The sequence below is a fragment of the Battus philenor genome, unplaced genomic scaffold, assembly GCF_028537555.1.
Source record: "Battus philenor isolate CCGP_79_NKW_IND1 unplaced genomic scaffold, ilBatPhil1.0.hap1 SCAF_27, whole genome shotgun sequence".
Lineage (NCBI taxonomy): Eukaryota > Metazoa > Arthropoda > Insecta > Lepidoptera > Papilionidae > Battus > Battus philenor.
In genome coordinates, this window is record NW_027181690.1 from 5,121,247 (window position 1) to 5,149,019 (window position 27,773).

General features: G+C 32.8%; 1 protein-coding gene across 1 annotated transcript; it reads right to left on the reverse strand.

Annotated features, from left to right (window-relative positions):
* LOC137925547 (E3 ubiquitin-protein ligase RNF123-like) lies at positions 1 to 27,773 on the reverse strand. The gene is given in 34 exon segments (XM_068769005.1): positions 1 to 97; positions 1,198 to 1,390; positions 2,470 to 2,578; positions 3,040 to 3,210; positions 5,345 to 5,530; positions 6,035 to 6,174; positions 7,214 to 7,287; positions 7,783 to 7,920; positions 8,219 to 8,381; positions 8,468 to 8,592; positions 9,951 to 10,028; positions 11,387 to 11,484; positions 11,611 to 11,760; positions 12,128 to 12,215; positions 12,767 to 12,870; positions 13,635 to 13,782; positions 14,199 to 14,304; positions 14,467 to 14,555; positions 14,777 to 14,884; positions 15,002 to 15,111; positions 15,227 to 15,346; positions 15,441 to 15,547; positions 16,666 to 16,847; positions 17,412 to 17,521; positions 19,185 to 19,337; positions 21,010 to 21,192; positions 22,496 to 22,636; positions 23,229 to 23,376; positions 24,308 to 24,433; positions 24,747 to 24,940; positions 25,099 to 25,241; positions 25,780 to 25,849; positions 26,690 to 26,798; positions 27,646 to 27,773. Coding segments are annotated over 34 exon segments (4,389 nt in total).

The following is a 27,773-nucleotide window of genomic DNA, read 5'->3' on the forward strand; positions in this document are numbered from 1 at the left end:
TCAATTATTGGCGGGCTCCATTTCGCGCACAGATTCAATATCTGCCTTGCAGAAGAAGCATTGTTTACTGTTCAATAGGTGCTGCATAATACACGGCCTGCAAAAAAGTTTTTTATTCAATAATCAATCATCCTGTAAGTTTAGGAGTAAGGACTCCCAAGTATACGGGGTTATTGATTATAGGTGTTAAACTTTTACTCCTATTTCCGATCTTCCTGTACAAATTGATCACCCTCAAATATGTTACATTTATTTATTTTTCTGTTGGATTGCATGACCTCACAGCTGAATAAATTTCGGAAATCCTCCACAAATAATGCGATAAGTAGGTTTAAGTTTTAACTTACACTGAAGACACCAAAATTAAAAAATAGGCATACTCCTTATAGAATTCGTTCAACATCTGATGGTATAACAACATCCAAGAGAACTCTTTTGCAAGAGATCTTCTCGGCATATGTCTGTTATCAAATAGAAGTACCCGAGCATTATTTTTTGATTTAAGGTGGTGTGTCTAACTAAATTATTGAGCTGAGGAGATCCGTATCATTACTAACTTATGCAAAACGATGTTTTGCAGATTCTTAAAAGAGGTTATTTACCACTTTTCTACATTAAACCTTTACTTTTATGTAAAACTTTGTCAATCACAGCTCGTTGAAAGCTGAATGCTTAACTGTGTAAAACAATCAAACTCTCTAAGCCTATCTTTGAGAAAGAGGTCCAACTCACCTGGGCAGTGTTCAGAAAACTATGAAACATCTTCTCGTCCGATTTCCCTCGACGCCTTAAGACGAAGGTCTACCACCAATGTGTGTTCCTAGTGATGACTTATAACAGAAACGTGGCCTTTCATTTCGGGCCTCATTGGCAAACTAACACACTCAGAAACGAAAAGATCCGTAGACGAACAAAGAAGTAAACGTAATAGGGCATCAGATCGGAAGTTAAAGAGGCAGATGGCAGGCTACATAACTCGCGGAGCAGACAGTCTTTGGAGCCTCAAGGTTCTGGTGTGACAATCATGTATCAACATGCACTTCATAGGCCATCCACCCATATGGGTCTACCTTGACAAAGTCGCGGGAAGAAGCTAGATGCAGACCTATAACATCTGGTCGTATTAGAAATCTATGGGGAAAGCCTATACCCAGCAGTGGACGTCTTTTGACTGCAATCATGATTACGAATGCTTACCGGCAGGAATGATGGCCGCACGGCACGAACGCAGTATCTGCAGGCCTAGCGTAGCAAATGGTACAAAGCAGCTCAGACTGCGTCCCACTGGAACCCGGTGAACTGATTTTGACGACTGCATCTCTTGCTATCCGCAAACGATTGATCACATCTTCAATAGCCTTTAATTCATCTAATGTTACGTCATCCGGATCTGGAAATGACATGTTTATTATACATAGTATATAGTATAATATAACATGTTCATTATGAATAATTTATTCAAATGGAATACAAAAACAAAATTATTTGTTGGCAGGACTGCTTTTGATGGAGGAATATAAGTTAATTCTTAGTATAGGTGATAGATAGGATATAAAAAAACTTCGCCCCATTGACACAAAAAAAAGGGTTGTCGGTTGAACCGCCGGGGCTTGCGGATGTCTAAGAGAATTATTACACTGGTAGCTGAAAATTATATCTGCTCTATTCTATTCTCTGTTATATTCTTTCATAACACCTAACAGTGTAATTAAGTAGATTTTTGTTTAATACCGATAACCCTGAGTTAATAGGTAAAAAGGCTTATACGGTACAATTAAAGAACGATTTATTTTATGTATAGAATTACTCAAAAAAAGAAATAGAACCTTGAAAAAGTCTAATGCAGTGAATAATAAGTAATAATATATTTCGATATACACTTTAATAATTGTGTAGACTCATGGTACATTACGCTATCCGTTGTCGCCGTTTTTATCATTTTGACCAGGATTATATATTATTTTAGTACGAATATATATTCGAACTATGGTTTGCAGCAAGTTTTACAGCCTTAAAAAGGATTTAGTCTACCGACTGATGTTTGAAACACCGTTACCGCGGTACCAAAGTTCTAGAATATACTGATAATAAAATAATCTATTGCATAAAGAATCATGTTAACATGTCCTTTTAATTAAACCTCCTTGCGTCGTATTCCTCACAACTGAGAAGCATGACCCTCTTTAGAAAGTGATTTTGAATAAATGTTGTGCAATTTTTTTTTATTTTTTAGTTTCTTACATATGGCCTCGAGCGATAAGACCGCCTTTATACAACCTCTTTTATTTAACTTTTATTTATCACCTATATTTTTGTCATAAGTCACTGCATATTTTTCTTTCTAGACACAAAGACAATTGTGGACATGTTTTTAATTTCAAATGTTTCGTTATAAAGAGTATCCGAAATCAAAGCAAACATTATTTAGAGCAAAAACTAGAGTTAAACTAACTTAGAGTAAAAACTCACAGTCATAGAAGGAGAACTGTTTATCTTCCGACTTGCCCAACATGAACTCGAGACCGTCAATTCGAAACAGTGGCTCATTTACAAGCGCCCTTGATACTTTTATTAGATGCTGAAAACAACATACTCAATTAATAAAAAAAAAATAGTACAGTAACTTTGAGATACTTTTCCGATAGCCGGGCGTCAGCAATAAATCTTCAAATAACACAATTCCCCCAAGTTCTTACAATCTTGAAATATTTATTAGAAACATGTGCGCTTTTTCAGAATTAGTTGGGAAAAACAGTTACATTTACTTTTTTCTCAAGCTATAATTCTTGAAAAGATAATTAAAATTCGGGATTATTATTATTTCCTTAATCATTTTCTTAAGAGAGAAGTATGTGATCAGAATTATTATGTTAAGTTATTGTTATACACATATAAATACATATATATATGTAAATGTTTATTTAACAGTGGTAACCAAACAAAATTCTTAATATAAACGCGAGCAAAGTCGGTTTGCACTCGGCTAGAGGAAAACTATCAAAACAAAATTTAAGATCATATTATGTCCGCATTACTAACGTCAGCCGGAAGTTCTGGCTCTAATACTCTGATAAGGCAGCCAGCCACGGGCGCCAAAGCCACGTAGTAGTGAACACGATCCGTGTCGGGGAGACCTCTGGCCACCAGACGAGCAAAACCAGCACCGCCTCCACCACGAACGCACACACGTGATATAACCGCCATGAGGATCTAAAACAGTAGGAATAATATAAGTATGTAGTTTAGCCACTTCGGTCCGGCGCACATCGGCCACTAAACCTCCAAACCAACCCAAAGGCTGCATACAGAGTGTGAGCGTCATCCTCGCAGAGAGAGTAGTACTGCCGCTGAATAAATATGAATACGACATCATCCTGATATCAAATAAAACGAAATAACGTATTAGGTATATAAACATACACTACAATTACAAATACAAAGTAAGTAAAAAGTTCGTGACTGTTAACTAAAGCCAATGTTAGGCTGTGTGCTTTATATAACGGACTTCGGTTAAAGTTAACACTTTACTACATCCTTTCACCTCTGGCCATCGTCTATAGCCAATTTTCCAACCGAAGTAGATGCCTCCTTTAAAACTTCCTAAACAATAAATTTAAGACATAAGAAAAACCTTTAATTTAGTTTAATTTAATATTCCGTACACGCTATGGTTCATTTGAATAGTTTCATAATAATAAACAAAAAAGTACAACTATAGTATGGAAACAGTAGAAGTATCAATACATTACTAAACTTTTCTTACGACTCAAACTTCAAAAAATCCTAGGCGTTGGTTATTTATACGATTGATCTAAAATTGGCCAACTGTAAGCTGTATTAAACCAAATTAACAAAATTTAGTGAAAATCAGAGACAGCAAGCTATGCCATCCTTCTAATAAACAATAAAAACATAGCCTTTAGATGTTTATATAAATTCATATTAATATTAATTAACAAAAAAAAATTGTAATCCCGAAAGGTAAAACGGCTCGATCAATTAAGCCAAATTTTTTAAATTTTATTCGAGGCACAAGGGAGGTCCTTACGGAGAGATAAATGGAAAAACTTTCCGGAAAAAAAAGTAAAAACAACATTACTTTTCCCATATAAACCACAATAAGTGAAAACGGCTATCCCACCTTATTAAATATTTAACAAAAAAAATATTAAGCCGTATAATCGTTAGTATGTTAACAAATAAAAAATATAGAGTACCATACAAAATAACAGTGATTATATAACGACCTCAAAGTGTTATAGTGTATGAAATAGTAAACTTATTTTTGCGAACAATCGTTAAATATTATTAAAACATTAAATCAATTAAATTATTTATTAACTTCATAGCTGTAAATATACATAGCCTAAACCTTTATAATGCAATCACAAATTCAGTTTTTCTTTGCATCGTAATGACATTTCAAATTGGAGTAAAATTTTTTTTTGTTAGTTTATCGTAAACACCGTGTTGTATGTGTGTAAAGTTTTCACCCGTGTTGTGTATGCATCTATCTATATACTATTAAAATATTTTTTACTTATGTATAATTATAATACGTAATTGTAGTTTTCCTAATAAATAATAATCAAATAATGTTGAATATCTTGGATTATAATTTATTTATACCTATATATTTATTAGAGATACAAATCTCCTTTTAGGCCGACCAAACGGTCGTGTTTATGTAACAAAATCGTTGTTAAAATTATATAAATACAATGTATTACTAACTTTATATTAAAAGAAATACGATATATTTTTTTATGAATTAGAAGCACGTGTTGTAAATTTTTTTTGTTTATTTATGGAGCAACTATGAATGAGCTTCAAATATGCTTTTTTGTGATCCCTGTTCGAAAGCCTATCATACACCCTCTAGCACAAAAAGGGAAAGGCACTTTTACATTTTAAATAAATTTTTCACATGTGTTTTTTTTTTGTCTCTTCTTCCAGTTTTCACATAATCGTTCATTAACTCTTCTAACATAAATCACATAATCTAATATTGCCATTTATTCTTTTTTTCCTTCTTTGGATCGCCTTTCATCCTCTCCTCAATTATCTATGTATATATATAGAGCGCGAACATTTAACAAAAATTTTTATGTAGGTTCTGTTAGATTCAAAAGTCCACAGCTTTAGACAAAAAATCTACATTGCCACACTCAAATAGGTTTCCTCAATTTATTAATTTTATTTTGGAATGCTACATTCCAATGAGTAGTAAAAATTTTTCTAGAAGTTGGCAGGTAATAAATTTATAATTTAAAATCCACTTACATACGATTTAAAAGTATGGAATACTTAGCCACAAACTATACATAATTGAACAATAATCTACCTGACAAGTCCGACCCAGAAGCAGCTCGTTTTGGTTGTCACTCGCCTCTGGCTTTGTGAGCAAAGTGGGCAATAGATGCAACGTCATTTCCAGTGCTCTAGCCAGCCCATGGTATAGATCGAAACAAGTCGCACACAATTTTATTTGACGCGGTTCTAAGTGGGCGTCGATGTGGACCCTGTCCATCTGAAAAAACAACTTCAACTATCTTTTGTTTTTCCGATAGAAAATTGTTGCGTTACTACCATTTACAGATTTCATAAGCTTGTGCAGACAGAGCGCAGCAGCTCGAGTTGTTATATTACATGCAATGTTACGAAATTAAGTGCCCGTTGAACTTTGTGCATCGAATTTCTTTTCGGCAGATATTCCGTAGAGTATCCTGGCTCAAGAGTCTCCGAGAAAGCACCTGAGCTTGGGCCATCACTCTGTACTTAAAGATAGCCGAAAAATCCGAACCTCAACTTGGTCGATTGCTCTTTTCTAAGCAAAGAATTACCAGGTTCATCCTAATTTTATTTCAACAATAGCGTTTCTGACTATTTTTATTTTTAAATAACAAAAAAACTATCAATCTAGTAATTAAGGCTTGGATATATACAATCGATGTAATAATGTAGAAAAAAATCTCCAGTAAACTAAAATAAGGTACATAGAAGCAATTAAAATCACTCAAACTGAAACAGATACCTCTTGCATCATTGTAATGAATTCCGAGAAAGCCCAGTTTAATTGACTAAGCAGGGAGTTGAGGTATGAAGCGGCGTCCTTTGGGTTAGCTGAGAGATAATCTCTTATTCGGCCCTGAATTACTTCAGATGGACAAGGTCCTGAAAATCATAAACTCGTTATTTAAGTATCACCTGATGTAAATACCTTTAATGTAATATAAAGTAACATTCAGGTCGTCGGAAAACGCCCGCATTTGTCGTTTCAGCCCATAGACGCCCATGGACGCAGTTGTCCATCCTCTGGGAACTTGTTTGTGAGCAGTGGTAGTCCCATATAATTTAATGCACAAAGTGTGAATTATGTAAGTTTGTATGACGGGAATCGAATGCGCGACCTGCGATCGCCAATCTCAATCCTTTTCCGCTAAGCTGCTAGTTATATCTATAATCTAAGTAAATTTATATAATAAATTATAAGTGCTACGTTTGTTATATCACTAACCCATCGTGTCATACTGTATTAATCTATGACCTAGGAATAAGAACGAGGAAAAGTAGGCGATGTGTGAAAGAAGATATGAAAGAAAAGCAAAGAAAGAGATTGTGTAGGACAATAAATAATAATAAAATCATTAATAATTGGTAGCCTGGATTATATTTTACATATTGTTTCTGCTTATAAGCCGGCCGACGTGTCGTGGTAATGTAACAAAACCATTGTAAATATTAAGATTATAAAAATACAAGTTAGTAATAACCTAATAATACTTAGTAATAAGAATTTTGTCCAGAGAAATATGGTATATTTTTATATATTTTAAGCGTGTGTAAGTTCTGATTTTTGAAGGAAGGCGAGGTGTTAAAGAAGATATAAAAGAGAAAGGAAGAAAGAGATCGCGGAGGACAGAAGGAAAGCAAATAATAAATTGGAAAGGATTAATGGAGAATGATAATGTAAAGTCCCCAAACATGGTAAGGGGAACATTATACGAAAACCCTCCTTGTCAGTGTGTTACATACATTTCTATAATTTACAATCTACTTACGATTATTGGATAAAGTTTATAGTTATAAAGTAATCAGGGTACAGTTCTATAACATAACTATTTATGGGTTATAATTATAGGTAGCTCAAGGACAGTGTAATGTTTACTGTAATGTACCTTATATTATAATTACAAAGTAATTTTAAACTTACCAAAGCATTGACTCATTAATCCAGCGTCGACTTTAGCGCCCATATTATTCACGGTGGGTTCTCTATCGCCAAATCTATAAAAAATATTCGGTGAACATGCTTTTTAGTAGCCTACTTAAGGCAGCATTAAATTTAAATAAGGAATTTTTATTCCTAATTAAATCGCCAGATATTCGTGTTAAAAGTTGTCAAAACAGACTATATATAACGATTCAAAAAAGATACTTTAAGATTAAAAATTATTTACTTTAGAACTTTGTAATGCTGAAATTTATAAAAATAGAAGAAATCAATAGCTTTTAAAATAAATGCCAGAAGCAGCATTTTAAATATAATAAGTGAAAATAAGCACACAATTAAATTGACTTGAAGTCGTTGGCTAGGGTTACAGTTTGATAATACTTTTTTCGTATTTTCTGTTATTCAAAAATAAATAATTAATCTTTGCTTGTGTAATATTTTGCTTACAATTAAAATAACACTTGACATTTAGCAAATATTTCAGAGAACTCAAATGCCTGGATTCGCCAGTTACTGAATTAATACATGAGGAACTAAAGTTATCGTACTTGGCAGCCAAATGTGGCCATTGTCGGTGTCGAAAGCCGAAGCCGGAGCCATGCCAAAAGCGAACGAGGACCCAGTTGGACTGAGCCCAAGCACGGTTCTGATAAGGCCTCACCAACTCTTCCACCATGCACATCTGCCTGTGAAAACGTTATTACATAGTCTAATCGTACCTTTTGTATTACAATTAAAGCTAATTTTTTTCTTTCTCTAAAAGTGACCTTACTTTGTGACGTACGCGTTTATTTAATAAGATTATTGCTAAAGAACCTTCTATTCATCACGAAAGGCATTAAAAGACGGCAACAAGTTATTTTTATGGTATTACTGTGATACTGCGAAATAGCCGGCACCTTTCTGCAATGTGTTAAAGTTTAACATGGAGAGGCATTGATGCGTTCTCTAGGAGAATTTTTGAGAGCATAAATGTGAACTCACTGCTTTACGGGCACCTTCTCTATCGCCCTCATGGTGGCCGGTTGCGTGGCGAACGATGCAAGAGTTTGCACGAGCGATTCCCTCGTACTGGCCAGCACGATTCGTTGATCCGCGAACTCAGCGCAAAGGAAAGACGCACAAGAAACCATCAATTCTTCCCAATCTAACTCACAAAACAACTTTAATACAATATTTTATTTATTGATGTCACCTAATGCTATTAATTATTACTTTGAGAATATAACATACCTTCTATTTGATGTATAGGTACAGTGGGATGCATGTAAAGTCTCAAACTGTTGCACAGTTCCAACATGGCGTCCACGTGGTATTCCGGTATAAACGCAAACAATGATTCTGCAAATCCACGTGTTCTTTCATCTAATTATTAATAAAAGATTATAAACAATTCCATTAAAAACCTCACAGTTCTAAATTTGTTTATAAATTATTGATATAAACAATTAAACTGGCATGGAAATACAGTTACGCACAATTTACCGTAAAATCTGTTAAATGAAATTAATTTTTAAGTGTTACTTGTGTGATATATATGAATTTATACGAGTTTCAAAATTCTTGAAATTTTAAATTAATATCGAATAAGAGCAGTTCCTCTCTGATCCTTTTGCCAAATTACTCCATGAAGCATCCGCTTTAGCGTCCTTAAGACTTGAGTGGCCTACCAACTAAGAGAAATAACGCAACGAGCTAAATAAAGAAACTCCTGAAAGAGCTCCTATCTATCTAGACCAAGTCTTAGATGTCTTATATGTTCTACCATCTGAACCTCACAAAATTGTACAATAATAACGATCAAAGAAAGTTAAATTATGAAAAAATTATACGTTAAGCTATGCAAAACTTTGCACTCCTTAATGCAAAAATAATAGTTAATTTTTACGATGCCTTACTGTTCAGTAAATGTAGTAAGTTAGTTAGCTAATATTATTTTTGTACACCTTAAAAATATATACATAAGTGCTTAATAGTAGAGAAAAAAGTACAATAGGCGGTCATCACACGAGACAATTTTCTCCAGACAACCACAGTAGGGAAACAGCAGAAATATAAATAACGGGTAGTCAATGTGTACATATAGACAAAACATACATAATTACAAAATTAATATGTATACATACATATACATATAGCATATATAATAAGAACGGTGTAATACATAATTATAATAATAAATAAAAATCATACCTACTTGGATCGCACTTGTCTCAGAGAGAATAAAGAAAGAAAGAAAAAAATAAATTAAAGGAGATACGTACATAACAATATATGTATTATAATGCTAGTCGTTCAAACTTTATTCAACTTAAATCTTCGTTAATTTTCATTACGCTCGTAGCTTTAAATACACAAATAAATTAATATAACTAAGTCAATTAAGCAGAGATGAATCATCACGATAGCTGGATTTTATTATTTAATATATTTATTTTAATAGTATATGTAGATATTTAAATATACATATACATGTACATATACGTTACGGTATATTAAGATATAATTATATGATGTAGTAGCTATTACCTTATTTGTTTGTTTTTACGTGATTCTCTTTCTTCTTAATTTAATTTCACTTCATTAATTCTATTTCTAGTATTTTATATTAACTAGATTCACCTGCTTTATAAATTAAAAAAGAGAATGCATTCGGCATTAAGTTATACATTTTACGAAAATGTATAAAAAGTTCTAAAATAAATAGATAATTAACTAACGTGGATTTATATGATTAATATGTGCTTGAGATCCTTGTCGAGGTGTGGCAGCTCTGGATGTTTGGCTTTGCGGACTGAAAAGATATACAAATTACTCACGATAAAGAAAACATGAGAGGACCAACTAGTGCAGGTTATATAGTTTAGACTTGGTACTATGTTATAAATTTTTTTTCCCTTGCAGTATTAAAATTTCTCCTATGTTTGTAGTTTTTACAAATTGCTCAATTATATTGGCACATTTTAATTAATTTAATAAAATGTAGGTAGAAAGTGCGCGAATTACTTGTCAAAATAAGTAAATCAACTAAAAGGTGATTATGCTCTAGTTAAGAACGCTATAAGCCTTTTTTAATGAAGTACTTAACAATCTCGATGGTATATTGATGGCTGTTTGATATCACAATAAATAAAAATCATACAGCTTTATAAACTCGTAAATAACATATTTTACATTTATGACTCAATTTATATAACCAGTGAAACTATATTTCACAAATATGGTGCTAACATTAAATTTTCTTCCGTCGATGATATTGGTTATAAATCATAAAATATTGCCGGGATCGAAATGAATCAAGATAATGACATTGTTCTTAGACTCCACCTTTCTTAACAGCACTTGATTCTCTATTCAAGTATATATATATAAGTATATATATAATAATTTCTATTTTCTTTCATTTTACTGTTTAAGATATTCTTACATAATACACGCTTTATATGACTTTAATAACTTCCTGGAGCCATTAGGCCATTGTCAATAAAAATCTGGTATAAGTGTCTAATTACTAAATATATACAAAAGAATTAATGACTTTATTTAACATAGTGTCTATGTAAAGAATATCATTACCATCATTATAGAGGCAGGACTCCAGTGCATCCAAAACAGAATTAGTTAATATAATTTATAGTTAATAAAATAATAAAAAAAGAATAATTTAGATACTACATAGATATCCAATAAAATCAATAGAAAGCTGCCTACACGCATAGTCTTTAAATATCATATCAGGGTGTTCTGTCAACGTTTTGGCTAGACATCCTAAGCAGCAGTTGCCGGTCCATGCTCTCCAGTCCAGAGCCTCCAGTAGCCATCTGTTCTGAGCGCTATCCGGGCACGCCCACTGCCACTTCAACTTGCTAATCGGCTAGGCTGTGTCGGTGATATTCATCGGTTTTCGGATCTCTACATTCCTAATTCGATCTCATAGATAAATCCCTAGCATAACCCTCTCCACAGCTTACTAAGCAACTGTGCCCGTAAGAAGTGTGGACCTTAATAAAAAACCTTAAAAACCTTAAAAAAAACATTACTACTACACAATAAGTCCGTTGAGCTCTGATTCGGACACTAAAACTATTTTACTGTATTCTTAAATAATCTGTTTTTCCATTAATAAATCTAAAAACTTCTTTGTTCAATTACCTTTGATCCGAGCTTGAAGTATATTCCAGTTGAAGTGATGCGTAACTCGAATTACCAAGGAGTGAACTCTTCCCGGGTAAAATTTCTTTGCTTGCAACCTAAGCTGACGAGATAATTTTTTTAATAGAATTAAAATTTCTGGTCTACTGAAATTTCCACCGCTTTGTTGATATATTTAAATTACTTATTAATACATAAAATAAGTATAAAAATAATTATCGTACTTCAATATGAGTTGCGTAATCCGGGTCGGAAGAGAGACGCAAGGAGAGAAGGACACCAGAGAAGTGCTTTGCTAGTTCGCGCTGTCGTTGTTTAGTCCAAATAGCACCTATTACCCATGCCATTTGTAGCGCTCCGGACTCTAGCTTTTCCTAAAATATCATTAATTTTCATCACATTTAAAAGCAGGCTATATCTTATTTATTTAAAAAATTATAGCCAGCCATCTGTTTAAACCAACATAGTCCTTAAACAATTTTTTTGTATTATTTATTAAAAAATATTTTAACAAACTAAATCACGGAAATCATATGCTTCTAAAAAATTTTTACAATAAAATTAATGTTAAATACAATAGATTCTTTTCCCTTTGACAATAACTTCACATATACGTGCATTAAAATATTATAGAGTGAAATATATAATTAATAATGTTATTTGTCTGAGAAAAAAATAACCATTTTTATTTGTATAAGTAATAGTAAATTTAAACTTTAAAAGTAAAAATAAAAACAGTACCTCATAAATCGATTTAGATCTCTCTAGCTCTTTTAACATCCTCTCCATTAATTGTTTTTTAATTTTATCCCCTTCCGTTAATTCTATTCTTGACCCTGTTTATTTATTTAATTTAGTAAAACCTTATATTATAAAATTTACATTAGATTCTTCGCTATTATACAAATCCGAAGGCAAAAACTAATGTCCTAAGATTGTAAAGAAAATAACTAATTAAGAAATAGTTTTCGAACAATCTTTACATATAAATAAATTGGATTGTTTGTTTGTTTATTTTAAAATAATCGCTTTTTACTACATGCATATAAATAAGTATATACACGATACATATACAAAAATTACTGTTGTTTGTGTGTCTGTTTTTCGGCTAATCCCTGAAATGGTTGAACCGATTTTGACGGGACTTATGCTGGCTGACTTAGGCTACTTTTATTTTAGAAAAAATTCTTTAACAAAAAAAAAACATTTTATATGATATTCTACGCAGACTAAGTCGTGGGCATAGCTAGTAAGTTATACAAAACATGGAACAAAATGTAAAAGTAGAGTAAACAAACATCATCGTAATTCTCTTAAGAAGAAAAATACATAATACATATGACATAATTCGAGATAAACAACCTTATTAATATACATAACATACCAACACCTTCCTTCATTTCCGAGCTTACAGTGGCCATTCGATGTTCTATATCGTGTAGGCAGTCCGCCAAATCCAGTTGACTATCTCTTAATTCGCAGAGCTTAAAAAAATATTTTAATGCAAAATATCCTTTTAAGATTTATTTTACTTAAAACATTTCAAAGACGAACTTTGAAAGGTACGATATAAATGTAATTCAAGTGATTTTGTTTCACTCTTTAATAGGCGACTGCAAATCATTTTGAGTTCCAGTTCATAGTGGCATACCATGTAACGAAGATGCAAATAAAATGACGAAAAAGATATTTACTTGTATTAGTATGTTTTCTGATTATACAGAAATCCTACACAAATTTAATACTATGGTTTTTGAAAAAAGAACACTTTAATAACACTTCAAAAGTTAAGGGGATTTGATCTAAGACATTACAACACAGTGTCACTTCGTATGCCGTGGTTTGCCGATTTTAAGGACGATGGACAATTGGTAAGAATTGTTTTAAGGCTGAGATCTTGGCATATTCCATTATATAAATTTTCTTATCGCAGTTTTTGTGGTGTGAAGGAGAACGGGCATCATGACTCGATGGAATGTCCCAAAATACGAAATAAGAGAAAATTACTATCGAGGCAGCTGAAGTTTAGTCCGCACGATGTTGGCACCGCACAATCTATTTTGACTGAACCTATATCGGTTCCAAATAGGTTTAATTTTTCAGATTGAAGTCTTACCTCCATAATCATTTTTAATGTTGTAATGGTTAAAAAAATTGTAGCAAGCAAGAGGGAACATAATTTCAGCAATAGACCCTCCCCCCCTTCCCTCCATAAAAATAGATAAAAATAAATACGAATGTAGCATACCTTTTCAGCATGCTTAATAGCAGCACCATGATATAAAGCAAGTAGACCATCGAGCAACCGTAGGTGCGCTGACCTGACATCTATTGCTCCAGCACCAGGCATCATAGACCTGGTGCCTTTAAGAGCAAGCGCCGTCTCTCCAGTGGTTCTTCAAAAGTGTTGAGACAAATCTTTACTGACTTATAAATTAAGTTATTGCAACAAAGTCATCATTCATTTCAGAATTAGAACCTCCATTACCGTGTGTATACCTCTTTCGTAAATTTACGAATAGGACTGGTTGGAAGCGACTATATCCAGCGATGGTGGACCGTCCTACGCTTCGCATGTGCGTGGTCAAAACAATGTCAAGCAATGTAATAATTAGCGTGTATCCTTCACAAACTAAATCATTCAAAAACATTCAGCGAAAAAACTTCTTATCTAAGTAAGCAAATTATAGTAACCAGTTACATAGCACAATTTCCCTATGTAAAATAAAATATTTCTGAAGGTTTTTTAGAATTTTAAATACAGTTATTGTTATTGTGAGTTACGATATATATTTTAATTTTAATTCATCACCTGTTTGGCATTGGGGGCATAGCGGCGTGCATAAATCTAGCCATAGAAGATATTACTTGTGGTAAAGAAGCCAACGCTGGGGATCCTGCTGCCATTTCACTGACCCCTAAAAATTTTATACTCTTGTTTTTTTATGTACCATTACTAACATGACTCTACATATGTGCATGTATTCTAAATTTATTACTCGACATAACCATCTACTAAATTAAATCATATAATGTACAGGAATTAACAATAAAGCAAATAGGCAACACTGAATTCGTACCGGCGTCAATCCCACCAGCACGATTGTAATTCGGCTCGAAACTTTGTATAAACGGATTATCTTCTCCCAAGACATCTATGAGATCTTGTCTGTGAACAACAAGTGAGCGCTAGTAGAGCGCTGGCACATAAATATTTATAACGTTTGCTTTGATCTTTAAACACAGACTAAAGATATTAAGAATTTTTTAAAACATTTTAGTGTAGTAATAGTAATGTTAGTATAGTATACAGATTACTTCATTTATCTACATCAGTTATAAGCTTAGGATTGTGTTGCGTCATTTTTTTTGTATATTTTAAAAAATTACCTCAAAGTTCTCACTAAAAATGGCAAAACACCGCCAAGTCGATCAACATTGTAAAAATCTAATTCTCCGTCAATGAACGTTTTCGGCGGTAAATGTGGTGGGTTACTTCTGAAAAACGAATCACAAATATCTCCAGGCACTACTCGCTTTAAGATGATAAATAAATAATTAATTAAACCAAAAAATAATTAATCTATTTAATTTAAAAAAAAACACCTAACGTACAAATTTCGCAGAGGGTTTTCCGTATTCCATAGTTTTAATATAGCTGTGAGCAATCTAGCGTGACAACACCAGGATATTGCGGGTGAATTGCGAGAAACATTAAAAAGACGCTGCAATGAAACAACCACTTTCATTAACATATTAAAATATAATCCAGCAATATGCGATTATTTCAAAATTTTCTTGAAAAATATTCACGAAATTTTACCAAAAAAGAAAATTCACCATATCTAAAATACAGTTATCCATAATGTATCGTCTGAATTTTTCCAAAAATATTTTCCGCGTCGATGGAACGACATTCGATCCGTCTGAATTGTCCAATAAAATGAGGATAAATTCCAGCTAGAACAGAGAGAATTTTATTACCAAACGTTTGTTATCGCTTGACAAAAAGAGAAATAGAAAAAAGCGAAAATATGTAAGCATTAAATATAACCTGTATATTTTCTAGTGGTTGAATGAATTCGGTGATTTTTTGACAATCTGCTTTGTACTGTGCTTCTACAGCTAAATCGTCGTCATTAGTAGACTTCAGTTCCTTTTCTGAAAAGGATAATCGCTTGCTAAATTACCATTATCATTAATATTACACATGATTTAAAAAAAAATATTTGTTTTTGTCAAAGAAACGCAATGTATTGTATATATTACTTAGTCTAGCCATAAATATTGTGATATTAAAAAATAAACAAAATATTATTACTTTTGAATTTGGAACCAGTCATTGTTATATGAGTGTGTTTTTTTTATTTTCGCGAAAATATGTTGTTAAATATTTTTTTGATATTAAACTAGAGTGAGATGATAAAGAGAACCAAATCTGATTGCATTTCATAAAGTGGGTGTAGTGCCAAAACAAAAAATATTTTATCTTGGAAGAAGATGATAGCAAACTAGGTTGTGTATTATAAAATATGACTTAGTACTTGCAGCCTATAAGACACTTGTCATTTTGAAAAACCGCTACTTAAGCGGTACACAAAGGGAGAATACAGAAGAATTTTGTTTGCAATTGAGAATTTTTTTACAATTTAGCAACGTTTTAACAAATAAAATAATCGTATTTATTACGAAAGCTCTAAATGCTTCCCAATTAGTCAACAGAATATAACGTAGGCTTTTAATAGACTTCAGTGATAGTTTATTAGGCTGTTAGCTATGAAGTAGTGGCTGTGCGATATTTTTGTGAAAAAGGTATCTAAATACACAAGTGCATCAAAATACCATTTTTAACAAGTTACCTAAGTCCCTCAATAACAACATGTTCGATAACCAAGAATAGTCCTTTCAGTAAGACTCGACGCTGGGTCATAAAGTTTGATCCATCAATCTTGGTTAGAAGCTAACGTTCCGAACTTCATGAGAGCTGAAGACTGGCCGTCATTAAGTCCTGATCTTAATCCATGAGATTATGTCCCGTTTTGGTCAGTTTGAGAGAGTAAGTCTTGCTCTTAACGCTACAATAACTTAGAGTCCCTAGAAGAATCCATATGATTGACAGTGAAAAATTTTACCAAAGAAAGACCGTACTGCTATCGATAACTAACTTAAAGGACTGTATTGCAGTCAATGGAAACCACTTCGAATAAGATTTATATATTTTAATGGTTTTATGTTAAGACTATAGACTAATTATTTTCATGAAATCAAATCAATTCAACTAAAATGGGAAACTTAAAAAGTATTTTTTTTCTTGATTAGTAAAAATTCAATTGAATACAAACCAGAAATTCTTGGGTCTGTTTCCCCTTGCACCGACGTAGGTCTTTGCCACCAAGGCTTTTGTATGACAGTATGCAAAACGTTTTCATCTGGGCATTTCACATTAAGGAAATTATCGAACCTATGTAATGTTTATTATTAATTAGTTATCTAAAAAAAATTCTATATATTTCTTGACGTTAAAGTAATTTAGTCAAAAAATACATGTAGTATCATTTACATTAAATTTTCCAATGACACCAAATCAACTTATGAAAAAATTAATTTACACATATTAAAAAATCAAAACATAATACTGAATCTCTAATTTATCATAGGTATTACATATATATTTACACTTTTTTGTACACCATAGACAATAAATAGATGAAAAAAAGAAACAATTCATATATATATATATATAACAAGAGACGGTCTTATTTCTTGAGGCGATCTCTACCGAAAAACCTTTGGATGGAGATGAAAGATATGATGGAGAGGGTAATTTAGGGTGTACGTACAAACTAATACATACATTACTATATACACATACATACAAGAGTACTTATGTATACATATATATTTACACGGAAAAGATTACTTCTCGTTAATCACTGCCAAGGATACTGATACAAATTAAATAAAAGATATGAAGGAAAAGTTTAAAACAATCTCTTAAGAAATTAAAAATTAAAATAATACTCACGTAATCTTATTGAAAAACACGTATTTGACAAGATGGTGCCTCGTCTCACGATGTTGCATTAATACACACAATACAAAAACACCTTCGATTTGTTGTTTAAAATTCATATCCTACAAATATCTCTTATAAAACATTACTAAGCACTAAACTATTAGTGATATTATAGGCAAATAAACTTTTAAATGCAAAATCGCCAGGTAGAGCAGGTTGTAACTACTCTCGGTAAATGAAATTTAATATATTTTAGCTTGACATTGATTTATGGAAAGTTTGGATATATTTCATTTACTAAGAGATACTATATGTATAAAAAAGCATGACAATTCATAGTTCAATGTTAGTATTAACTCCGTCAATATTTTTAAGAACTGTTAGCTTACTTTTTGGAGATCTAAGAGACATCTTAAAAAAACTTTCTTGCGGTACTAATTTTTGCTTTCATGGAAGGCCGCCAGACTGCTTCCAAAAAATACAAACTTCACTCGTTTTGCTCGGTCTTTCAAGCTGAGCTTCTCGCCATTTCGAAAGCCTGCTCGTGGGCCTGTTCAACATACCCGAACACATACACAATTATTCACACGGACTCACAATCTTCCATCGCCGCGCTGCAGAATAGAAGCAACACCCACCCCATCGTCACACAAATTCACAATCAGATACACGCACGCGCGCCAGCTACATTACACTTTACATGGGTCAAAAGCCACACAGGCGTCGTCGGTAACGAGGAAGCCGACTTGGCAGCAAAGAGTGCTGCCGCAATGCACTCTCCACCGGCTTATGTCTACTTCCCAATGAGTTTCGTGAAGAGCGCAATCCGCGCGGAACACAACCGCATTTGGCAGGCTAGATACGAGAGCTCGGCACAGGGTCGACATACCATAGGACTCCTTTCGAAACTCACCGACATAAACAAACTGCGAAAACTCATCAAGACATCCTTCCATCTGACACAACTACTAAGCGGGCACGGGTACTGCAAGCAGTACCTGCACCGCTTTAAAATAATCGATAATGAGACTTGCCCATGTGACGACTCCACAGTACAGACTTTTGATCACTTACTCAGACACTGCTCCCGATTCGCATCCAAAAGACATATCCACGTGACCTTATGTGAAAACCTTAATATATCTCCGTTCAGCTTACCGGACCTTCTCAAGAAAAAATCTACAGCAGAATCTTTTGATGAGTTGGCCCGGCACATTGTCCTAAATCTCAAGGCATTTAACGGTCTGTAGCGCTTGGGCAGTGACTTAAATAAAATAATGTAGCAACTAATATATAATTGTGTATTCCAAATTGTATTGTTAATATGTATAAATTTTAGCTGTATTTACCTATAGTTATAAGTGAAAATTGTGTAAAAAAAAAAAAAATTGTAATAATAATATAAAACGCTGTCGTGCCTCGCAGCTGGGAGAAGAAAGATCCGTATCAAATAGCGGCAACCCTCTCCCACTGTCTGCGTTTAGTTAAAGCGAAAGATAAATACTGTAAAAAAAAAAACACCAGCGATACAAATTAGAATCAATAAAAAAAAAAAAAAAAAAAAAAAAAAAAAAAAAAAAAAAAACCTGATTAGTCGTCTAATATCTTTTTCATTATGCCATCAATTAATGCTATCCACGGAATGCAAATGTTATATCATAAAGTAGATTTGCATAATTTTGTAGGCACACAAAAAGAAAGTCCTGCAAAAGGTCTTTTAGATCTCCTAAGTAATGAAGTGCTACTATTTTAGGTACACGACTTATTTAAAAAAATCATTACCGGGGAGACAGAGTCATAGAGCAAACATTCCCTCACAACGCAATGCTCGAATATGTCGCACAGAGCGGATTCGTCCAGAAAAGTCCACAACAAATCTAATAAGATACACAGTTTTGTGTGAGGTTGGGTTAGTATTTTCTCCGACAAATTTACCTGTACAAATATACAATATGTTTATTTCTTTTCTGTTGCTTCTTCGATTTAGTTAATCCTGCAATATCTAAGTCCACATTGACCTATAAAACGAAGCCCATTTAATGTACCTAGGGACCTTCCTTGCTTAACATCAAGCATAACTTTTGTTCTTTACTCTAGATCGGTTCAACTACTCTAGGTAGGTTCAACAATGTCGTACTAATGTTGGCAATTTCACTACTACCGTTCGTAATTAAAAACTTATTTATGAGTATGTAAATAAATACATCCAGATGTATTAGATGCTACAACACATTACGGATGTGGTTGAGGCACTTGCCAAAAGGTCTGCCGAAATCAGAAACAATATTTATAGTTTTGTATGTAAACATAAAAACTAAATTCTTCCTGTTTTGGTTTCTGAAAGGGCCTAAGTAAATATATCAAATAAAATACGGGATTTGTTATCTTTAAGTTCTCAAGAAATCAGAATATTTGCAACAATAAATAATTAAAATTGAATAAAAAAGCTTGTTATATTTTAAAGTACATGTCGATATTCTTAGTATTCAGTTACTTAAACAATTAAAGAATAAAGCCATCGCTTATCATATTATTCCAGAGTTACAAGGCGCATGTAACCATCTAACCTTTAGTTCAAAATTTTACGATAAATTTGTGCCAAAATCGGTTGGCACAGTGCAAACCATTAACTAGCTGAATATTGCAACCGCAAGGCCCGCTTTTACCTTGTTGGCACGTGTCTTCATTTTTGGCAAGCGTTTATATAATTTTCACGACCATTCAAGGTCAATATTGCCGCACTTAATTTCTAACTTCGCTAAATAAATACTTCAAAGAATGTTCTAGACCTATTGAACAAGTTAAATGCACCCTATTTGATAAATAAATCGTAGTCTTATTAAAAACGTCCTTTTTATATCTATGAGAGAGGCTATATTCAGTAAGAGACGTCATACGGTTAAAATAAAAATGATGATATGTAGACAATCATTAATCATTAATCATCCTGTTGGAAAAAAAATCCTAATCGCTGGTATCAAATTTGAATTTCTTCTATTTTATAACGTACACTAATCTTTCTAACACTCCCTCTTTTTTTTCTTTCCCTTTCTCTCTCTTGCTCTATTTCTTTATATCTCTGCCCAACACAACTGTTGCTACGAGTATCTTTATCTAAATCAACATATATAATTTCTGACCTCTTTGAAAACCTTCCAACTATAAATGGACATTTATAGGGCATTAGCCTATTATAAAATAAAACGGCTTGCCCATATCAATGCATTACTATAAACACATTTAAAAAAATTATCTCTCATTATCTGTTTTCATTTGAATTCTTATTGTACTATGCACCCCTATTGTCCGGCGGCAAAATAAAATGCGGCAAAACCACCTAGAAAGCCTTTTACATAAGAGACATATAGCCGTTTTATGAAAAATGTGGTTTATAAATCTTCACATCGTAAATAAAAGTTTTTTTTTTAGATATTAATTATATTGATAATACAACAATGTTTTTATCTATAATAAAAAGTTTGAGATGGTTTATCTATAACAACTTTTTAACAAATGACAAAGTTTTAACCTGCTACTATTCTTTATGAGAGTTGTTACGCTCTAGCGAAATGTGTGAGTGTCTATTAGGATTCAATGAAATACTTACAAACTCTGCATTCTTACTCAATGTATAAAGTTCGACGGCTTGTTGATCAAGATTTATACTCCTGGACTTGACTCCCAGATATCCACGGAATCGGGTGAGAAGTTCACCAATCACCACATATGACAACTTCAAACAACCGCCTAGTTCTATGACCACCAGTCGAGCTAGCGACATTAGAAATGCCTGCAAAAACATCCAAGATATAATTTGTTTTCTTTTTGCCTTGCGCTGCCGAAAGCGCCTTAGATATGCGCACGCCAGACGGAGGAAGTATCGGCCATTATAATCCATCAGTCCGCCTTCAACTCTGGGACGGCTCTTTTTCCTGGAAATTTCCTAGGCACCTCGCTGCATCTTTCTAAAGCACGGTACTGCAGATCCAGTGGTACTATAAACTCGAGGACTTTCTTAAGACCCTCTGTTCGGATTGTGACAGTAGTTCATCAGCATTAGATGACGCAAAGCTTACACGATACTCTACAGCATGTCCATGTCGTGAAGCCTCGTCTTGGGCTATCAATTCCGATTCTAGGGTCACGTACTTTTCAATCGATTGCTTGTTAACGCTTACACGACAAACTTTGCAAAATTATAATACGTTAACTATATATGTATGCAAGCTATCACTAGCCTGGTTGCAAGGAACCGTGACTAAAGACCACAGTCAAGAATTGGCCATATGCTAACTAGGCTCCAGTCTACGGTCTTAAAGTCGAGAATAGCCTAAATCCAAATCGCTAGATAATAGTAAAGTTTAATTGGATTAATGTTTCTTTTCCTTTTTTGGGAAAAGGATTTTGTTTGAATAAACTTACATTTTTTGTTTTAAATTATATAATGTATATTAATTCATACTTTAACTTTTAAATAGGTTAAATTCTTTCTAGGTGTGCTTCAGTAATTAATTCTGCTTCTAAATATTATGGTCCGAGTATAATATAATAAGATGAAATTAGATGTAGTATAATTCAGATGAAATTTAATGATGGGTGATTTTACAATTATAAAGCGCTTTGGTAGTCATTTTTATAATTGCATTGTATTCATTTATATGTTAAATTACATCACTCACTAAAGTGCTAATGCCCTGCAAATGTATTTTTGTAGTTTAAAAGATATTTGGGAAGACAGAAAATTTAAACAAATGTGAATTTAAGAAATACAGTAATATTTTTAACAAGTATATAGAAATATAAAAAAGGAAGAGAGATAGGGAAAGGACAAAAAGGGAGAGTAAGAAAGATTATAATAAAATTGACAATATTATAGTGTTAAAATTTGACAAATACGCTTGGAACTATACAAAGCCAAGAAACTTACTCTATGAGGGAAAACTTAAATCTCATCAGTGGAAACTTAAGCAAGCCGATTGTAAAGCCTTCTTCTGCTTTATTCCAATAAGTTGACATCGTGAAATCGTTTTCCCCCGTTAATCGATATTATTCGTTATCACCTTAAACTCTACGAATAATCTTTTTATGCTTACTTTTCTCGACATTTTCTTAACTTCTGTATTTTGAACATCAAGAACATTGGTTGGCGACGCTCGTGGGCTGTACACGGAGTTTGAACTGTCAATACGAAGAGCTATTTCTTCCTCGGCTGCTTTCGATGAATCCGATTTAGCCTAAACATTAATTTATTCCAGAATTACTAGACGTGCGTTATAGAATAATACAAACATTGCTTATAGTTTAAGATAACAACGACTAGTACGAAACATGAAAATGATTGAAAAATACAATCCATATTAAGCTTGGACTTTCGTATGTATTTATCAACGTTTTAAAAAAAGAATCTGACGGCTTTCAAGTCAAATATTGTACAGACAGATTAAACAGAAAATAATTTAAAACATACAATGACAGGTGCATGCAAAGGCACCCTCGAATCATTATCACTAACCTAAAACGCTTTTTCTGGTATTAGCCCTGTCGTGTGTCGAGGAAAATTATTAATAACCTTTTTACATATGTAAATATTAGCAATAAAAACTGGACGTCCATCTAGAAGTCCACGCTGTAAGACGCTGAACTCAAGCCGGTAGGAACCGGTCCTATTATAAACATGTGGGACTATATCCAGCAGTGGTATAGTCCCACAGCTGAAATAATGATGTTAAACAAAAACCGAATTACAAAAATTGAGTACGGACATTGATAAAAATTAATTTATTACAATAAAGATTCTACAAACTTCTACCTTAAAAAAAGATGTACCTTACTAGATTTTTTATCGATTGATTTAAAAGTCGATAAGTGAATGAGCTCATCTATGATGGCATCGAGCCATTTAAACAGAAGAGTCGCTCGGGCACACTCCTTCACTGGCGGAGCTTGCAGCGGAGCAAACCCATCGACAGGGAAACTGTTAAATATATGCAAAATTATACCACTTATCTTCTTTACACTATTAGTGAATTTTACAGATAATTTTAATATAAACTAATTTCGGAAAGTAACTGAAATAGCCCAGCGGTTTGGCAAGTTGAAGTGGCAGTACACGGATTAAATAACGTGGAAAACCGATTTCCGCTAGAGTCTTAAGGTTCTACAGGTGGAGATCTTGAATCGATAAGTGCAGCGTTGTGTGTCCACCCACAATGTGGTCATATGATTATATTAAAATTGCCGGAAGGCGCTCAATGCAGACCGCTTCCAACCGTTCCTTCTGTAAATCTATAAGAGGCACCCAACATTGAGTGGTCTCTACAGCTGCATAATTGCAGCTGCTAATAAAACCAGTACCATCAATATATTTTTTCATTAAATTAAATATTCCATTAATTTTGAATAGAGATACATATGCAAGAATAAGAAAGGAGCAAAAAGCTTGAAGTTAAGCAATGGATAGATTGACGTATCTTTAATTTTACACCTCCTTACTGAAACAAAAACTTATAAATAAAATTCCATTAAAGTGTGTAGGATTTTTTAGTCGTACTAAAACTTATATATGAATTTCTCTCTTACTATAGCAAGGATATAGTTAAAGTACAAGTTAAATTAAACCAGTCTGAGTTTGTTGGGAGTTCTGAGATCAGATCGTATTAGTGACTCTCGTAGATTTAAGTTGAAAATGCTATTTATACGAGAGCTCAATCAGATTCTAGTTTCTACCAAATAAGGCTCTACTGACATTCTTTTCGAGGCGTACACGAATGATTACTATAAAATAAATTTAATGAAATGTACGTATTGAATGAGACTAAAAATAAATGATTACATAAATAACTACTCTGTACAAAGAACATTTTACCAAGCAGCTGTTAATATTATAAATGAAAATAAATACTAACACAAAAGGCACATGGCCAAAGTTGGCGTAAAGATGCTCTTGCATGGCTAGAGAGACCGCTGGGAAATATGCGATTCCGGTACCGTGACTCACTTTGTCAAACGCCATACCCAATGAAACGCCATTCCTAAATAAAATACATTATCAAATTCTAAACAAAAAATGATAAACATTGACTACACTTTAGACACACATACAATTACACATAAAAATACAATAAAAATATACACATAGCTACACTTAAAACAGAATAACAAAAATAAACATTTATCATTAATAAGAACATTGTAGTTCATGTATGCTTCGCAGTAGTGTAAAACGGGACATGATCCAATAACAAAAATCACCCAACGGGCGAAAAACTGCTTTCTAAGTACTGTATTCATTATTACCATTTATTATTAAACATTTAGTATGTTTTAAATACAGGCAGAGAATACCTAAAATATTCCAAAGTACCCTTGTCGAGATCTAGACAAGAACCAATGACATCACCGGGTAGCCACCCATGACCGTAAGGTGATGTAGCAACGTTCCACCTTCTCACTCTGCCGCCATCGTATGCGTAGGAATTGGCTGTGTCGCCTACACCGGTGTCCATTGAAAATGTACAACCAGCCGTGCACCAACCGATCTGTAAAGTTATCATCATCACCTCATCACCACCTTATCTTATACTTATCTACATTCAATGAAAGAATACTCCGTTATAGGTTATTAAAAGACATGTGTGTCGGTTAACTTTAAAATTTATAATAGGATATCTTGCCAGATGATTTTAAGTGTACTTACCTGCATAATGCCCTTAGTTCCAAGTTGTACTTCATACATCCATTTCCCGCTGTATACGCAAGCGGTTGCTCTTATCGTAGCAAAACTAGACAGACCTTGGACACTAACTCTTTCATCGCCGACTAACACCAAACGACCAGTGCCTAAAATAAATATATTTCCGAAGATCATTATTGACACTTCAGATACTAAACATACAAACTAGATTGTTTAAAGATACATTTATTATTATTATAAATTTTGGAACACTTATAGTAAATATTTGTGTACGTAATGAGAAGAATGAAATAGGAATCCATTTTGAAAAAAAAAACTAGAAATAAAGTGAGCTCCCTTCAAATGGCATTTCTCAACTTAAACTTACAATGATTCTAAACGCATCCTGGTTTTAGAAGAGCCCACAACAAACTCATATAGTTTTTTTTTTGCGATCCGAATGTGATCATTTTTACTCAACAGTAGTACGAGCAACACATTCCCTAGCTTTATTGCCACTTAAAAATTCTTTAAGTCTATGTTACCATTTATTAATGAATTTTAGTTTAATTAACCTTTTTAATTTATTACCTGATAATTCAGCGACATTATACAGGATTTTATTGAGAAACCTTACACAAAAGAGTTAAGATTTATGGAGTCTAGTGAAAGGTATTAGGTTTATATATGAAAGTATTTATTTACCAGTAGAAGCATCAAAAACGACAAGTTTTGGTCCAATACGTCCAGGTCTCTCATCTGATGTCTCCTGTTTCTAAATATCACGAAATTACTTTGATAATTTTGATACTTTCATTTTTTTATGGTTAATTGGTTAAACGAAAGGCATTGATCCTATGATTAGCGACGCCATTCGTGCATAACCATGTCCTGCCCGTCAACTTGTGACTTTAGACAATAGTTTCGATTGCTACGTTGTTCATGAATCACAACAATAATTACATACTACATTCTTCAGCAAATTTTCCCAAAGTGCATTACGTACATTTATTTTACATATACTTTTAATAACAAAGAAATGAAATTACCGTAAAGACTTAAATCTAACAATACTGAATAGTTTTACTGTAAAATAAACTGGATACTTTTGTTATGTAGAGCTATAAAAAATCGATCCTTTAGGAGGATCCTTATGGAGATGCCCATGACCAGCAGAGGATGTCTTGAAAAAATCAATAGCAAAAACGTTTAATCAAAAATCTAAACTGATAACTAAAAGTTTATAGTGTTTAGTGTTATAAGTAAAAGTATATATAGTACTAAAAGCATGTGAAAACAAAATTATCAATACAATTATTTTCTGTAAATTTAATAATTTTACCAGATGATGGGCTCATTCTAAATATATTTAGTATGTTTTATCCGTAAGCATATATTACTTTTTTTATAAATGAATAGAAGAATTCAATGAATAAGTTTAGTACTCTAAATTTATCCTAAATAATTCAAAAAATGATGTCTGTTTGTTTTGGTGACAAATTTTACGTTACAGCACCTATCGTAGTAAGTATATTTACTAAGTAGCAAATTATTTATACCAAAACTGACGAACAGAAATTTATACTACTAATGAATATATATATTAGAAACTTACGTCCATTATGGCTTGATGTTTTTTGGCAAATTTAGATTTGGGCGTCATAATTTTCGCGTCAAGAACCTTCGTGAGATTTTCACGAATGTGATTCAAGTACTTGCTTTTTCTGTCAATTGCATAAACATAATTTGTAAACATTTCTTTAAAAATAATTATTGTCATACTAATTGATTAGTTCTTTAAAAATAATATAGGTCACCATCAGCCCATAGACGTCCACCACGAAGTATAGGAAGATGTCTATGAAGGGGATATAGGACGCCACTATCCATATCCTAAAAGTTTATGATTAGTGGCAATGTTATATAATCAACGCACAAAGTGTGATTTATATAAGATTGTATCTAAGGAATTGAACTCCTGACCTACAATCGCACGTCTCAATCCTCTACCCTTGGGCTACGAATGCTCGAATATGATATGTAATATATGTAAATATAAAAAAGAAAAAATATATGTGATATTTTTTCATATAAACAATACACCTAATGTAGGTTTAAAATGGTAAAACTACATTGTTTTTTAAGGTAAACTTTATAATTGTTAAATATAATAAATATAAGGAATACGAAATCATTTGCCGCTTAACAAATTCACACGTATTTATCATAGAAATATTTACTAAGTAAAATTACTTCTAGATTGGATGAAATATCTCAGTGGATATTAACCTCAACAGTATTTAATGATCATTTAATTAACATTTTTTTACTGTCAATTGTAATATGCATATAAATTACACGTAAAATAAACATTACGTAATTACAAAATATATGTAATATTTATTTTTAGTTAAGTTGTTGAATTAAGATTTTATTTCAAACTTTCTTTGTTCGTGGGTTAACTGAAAGAATGATTAATGTCTGCCAGTCCCCCTTTAGTATACTTTTAAGATGGCTTAGTACACTTTTAAAGTTCAATGAAATAAGTTAAATTAAGTAAATCAAATTAACTGATTCTGTCGATCTGAGTTATCCTTCATTACGAGCTCATTGCCAAATATCCTCCGCACCATGTCGTGAACCTCGCTTTTCTCCGCGGAGCCACTGCAGACACCAAACATTGTTCGTAGTACGTTCAT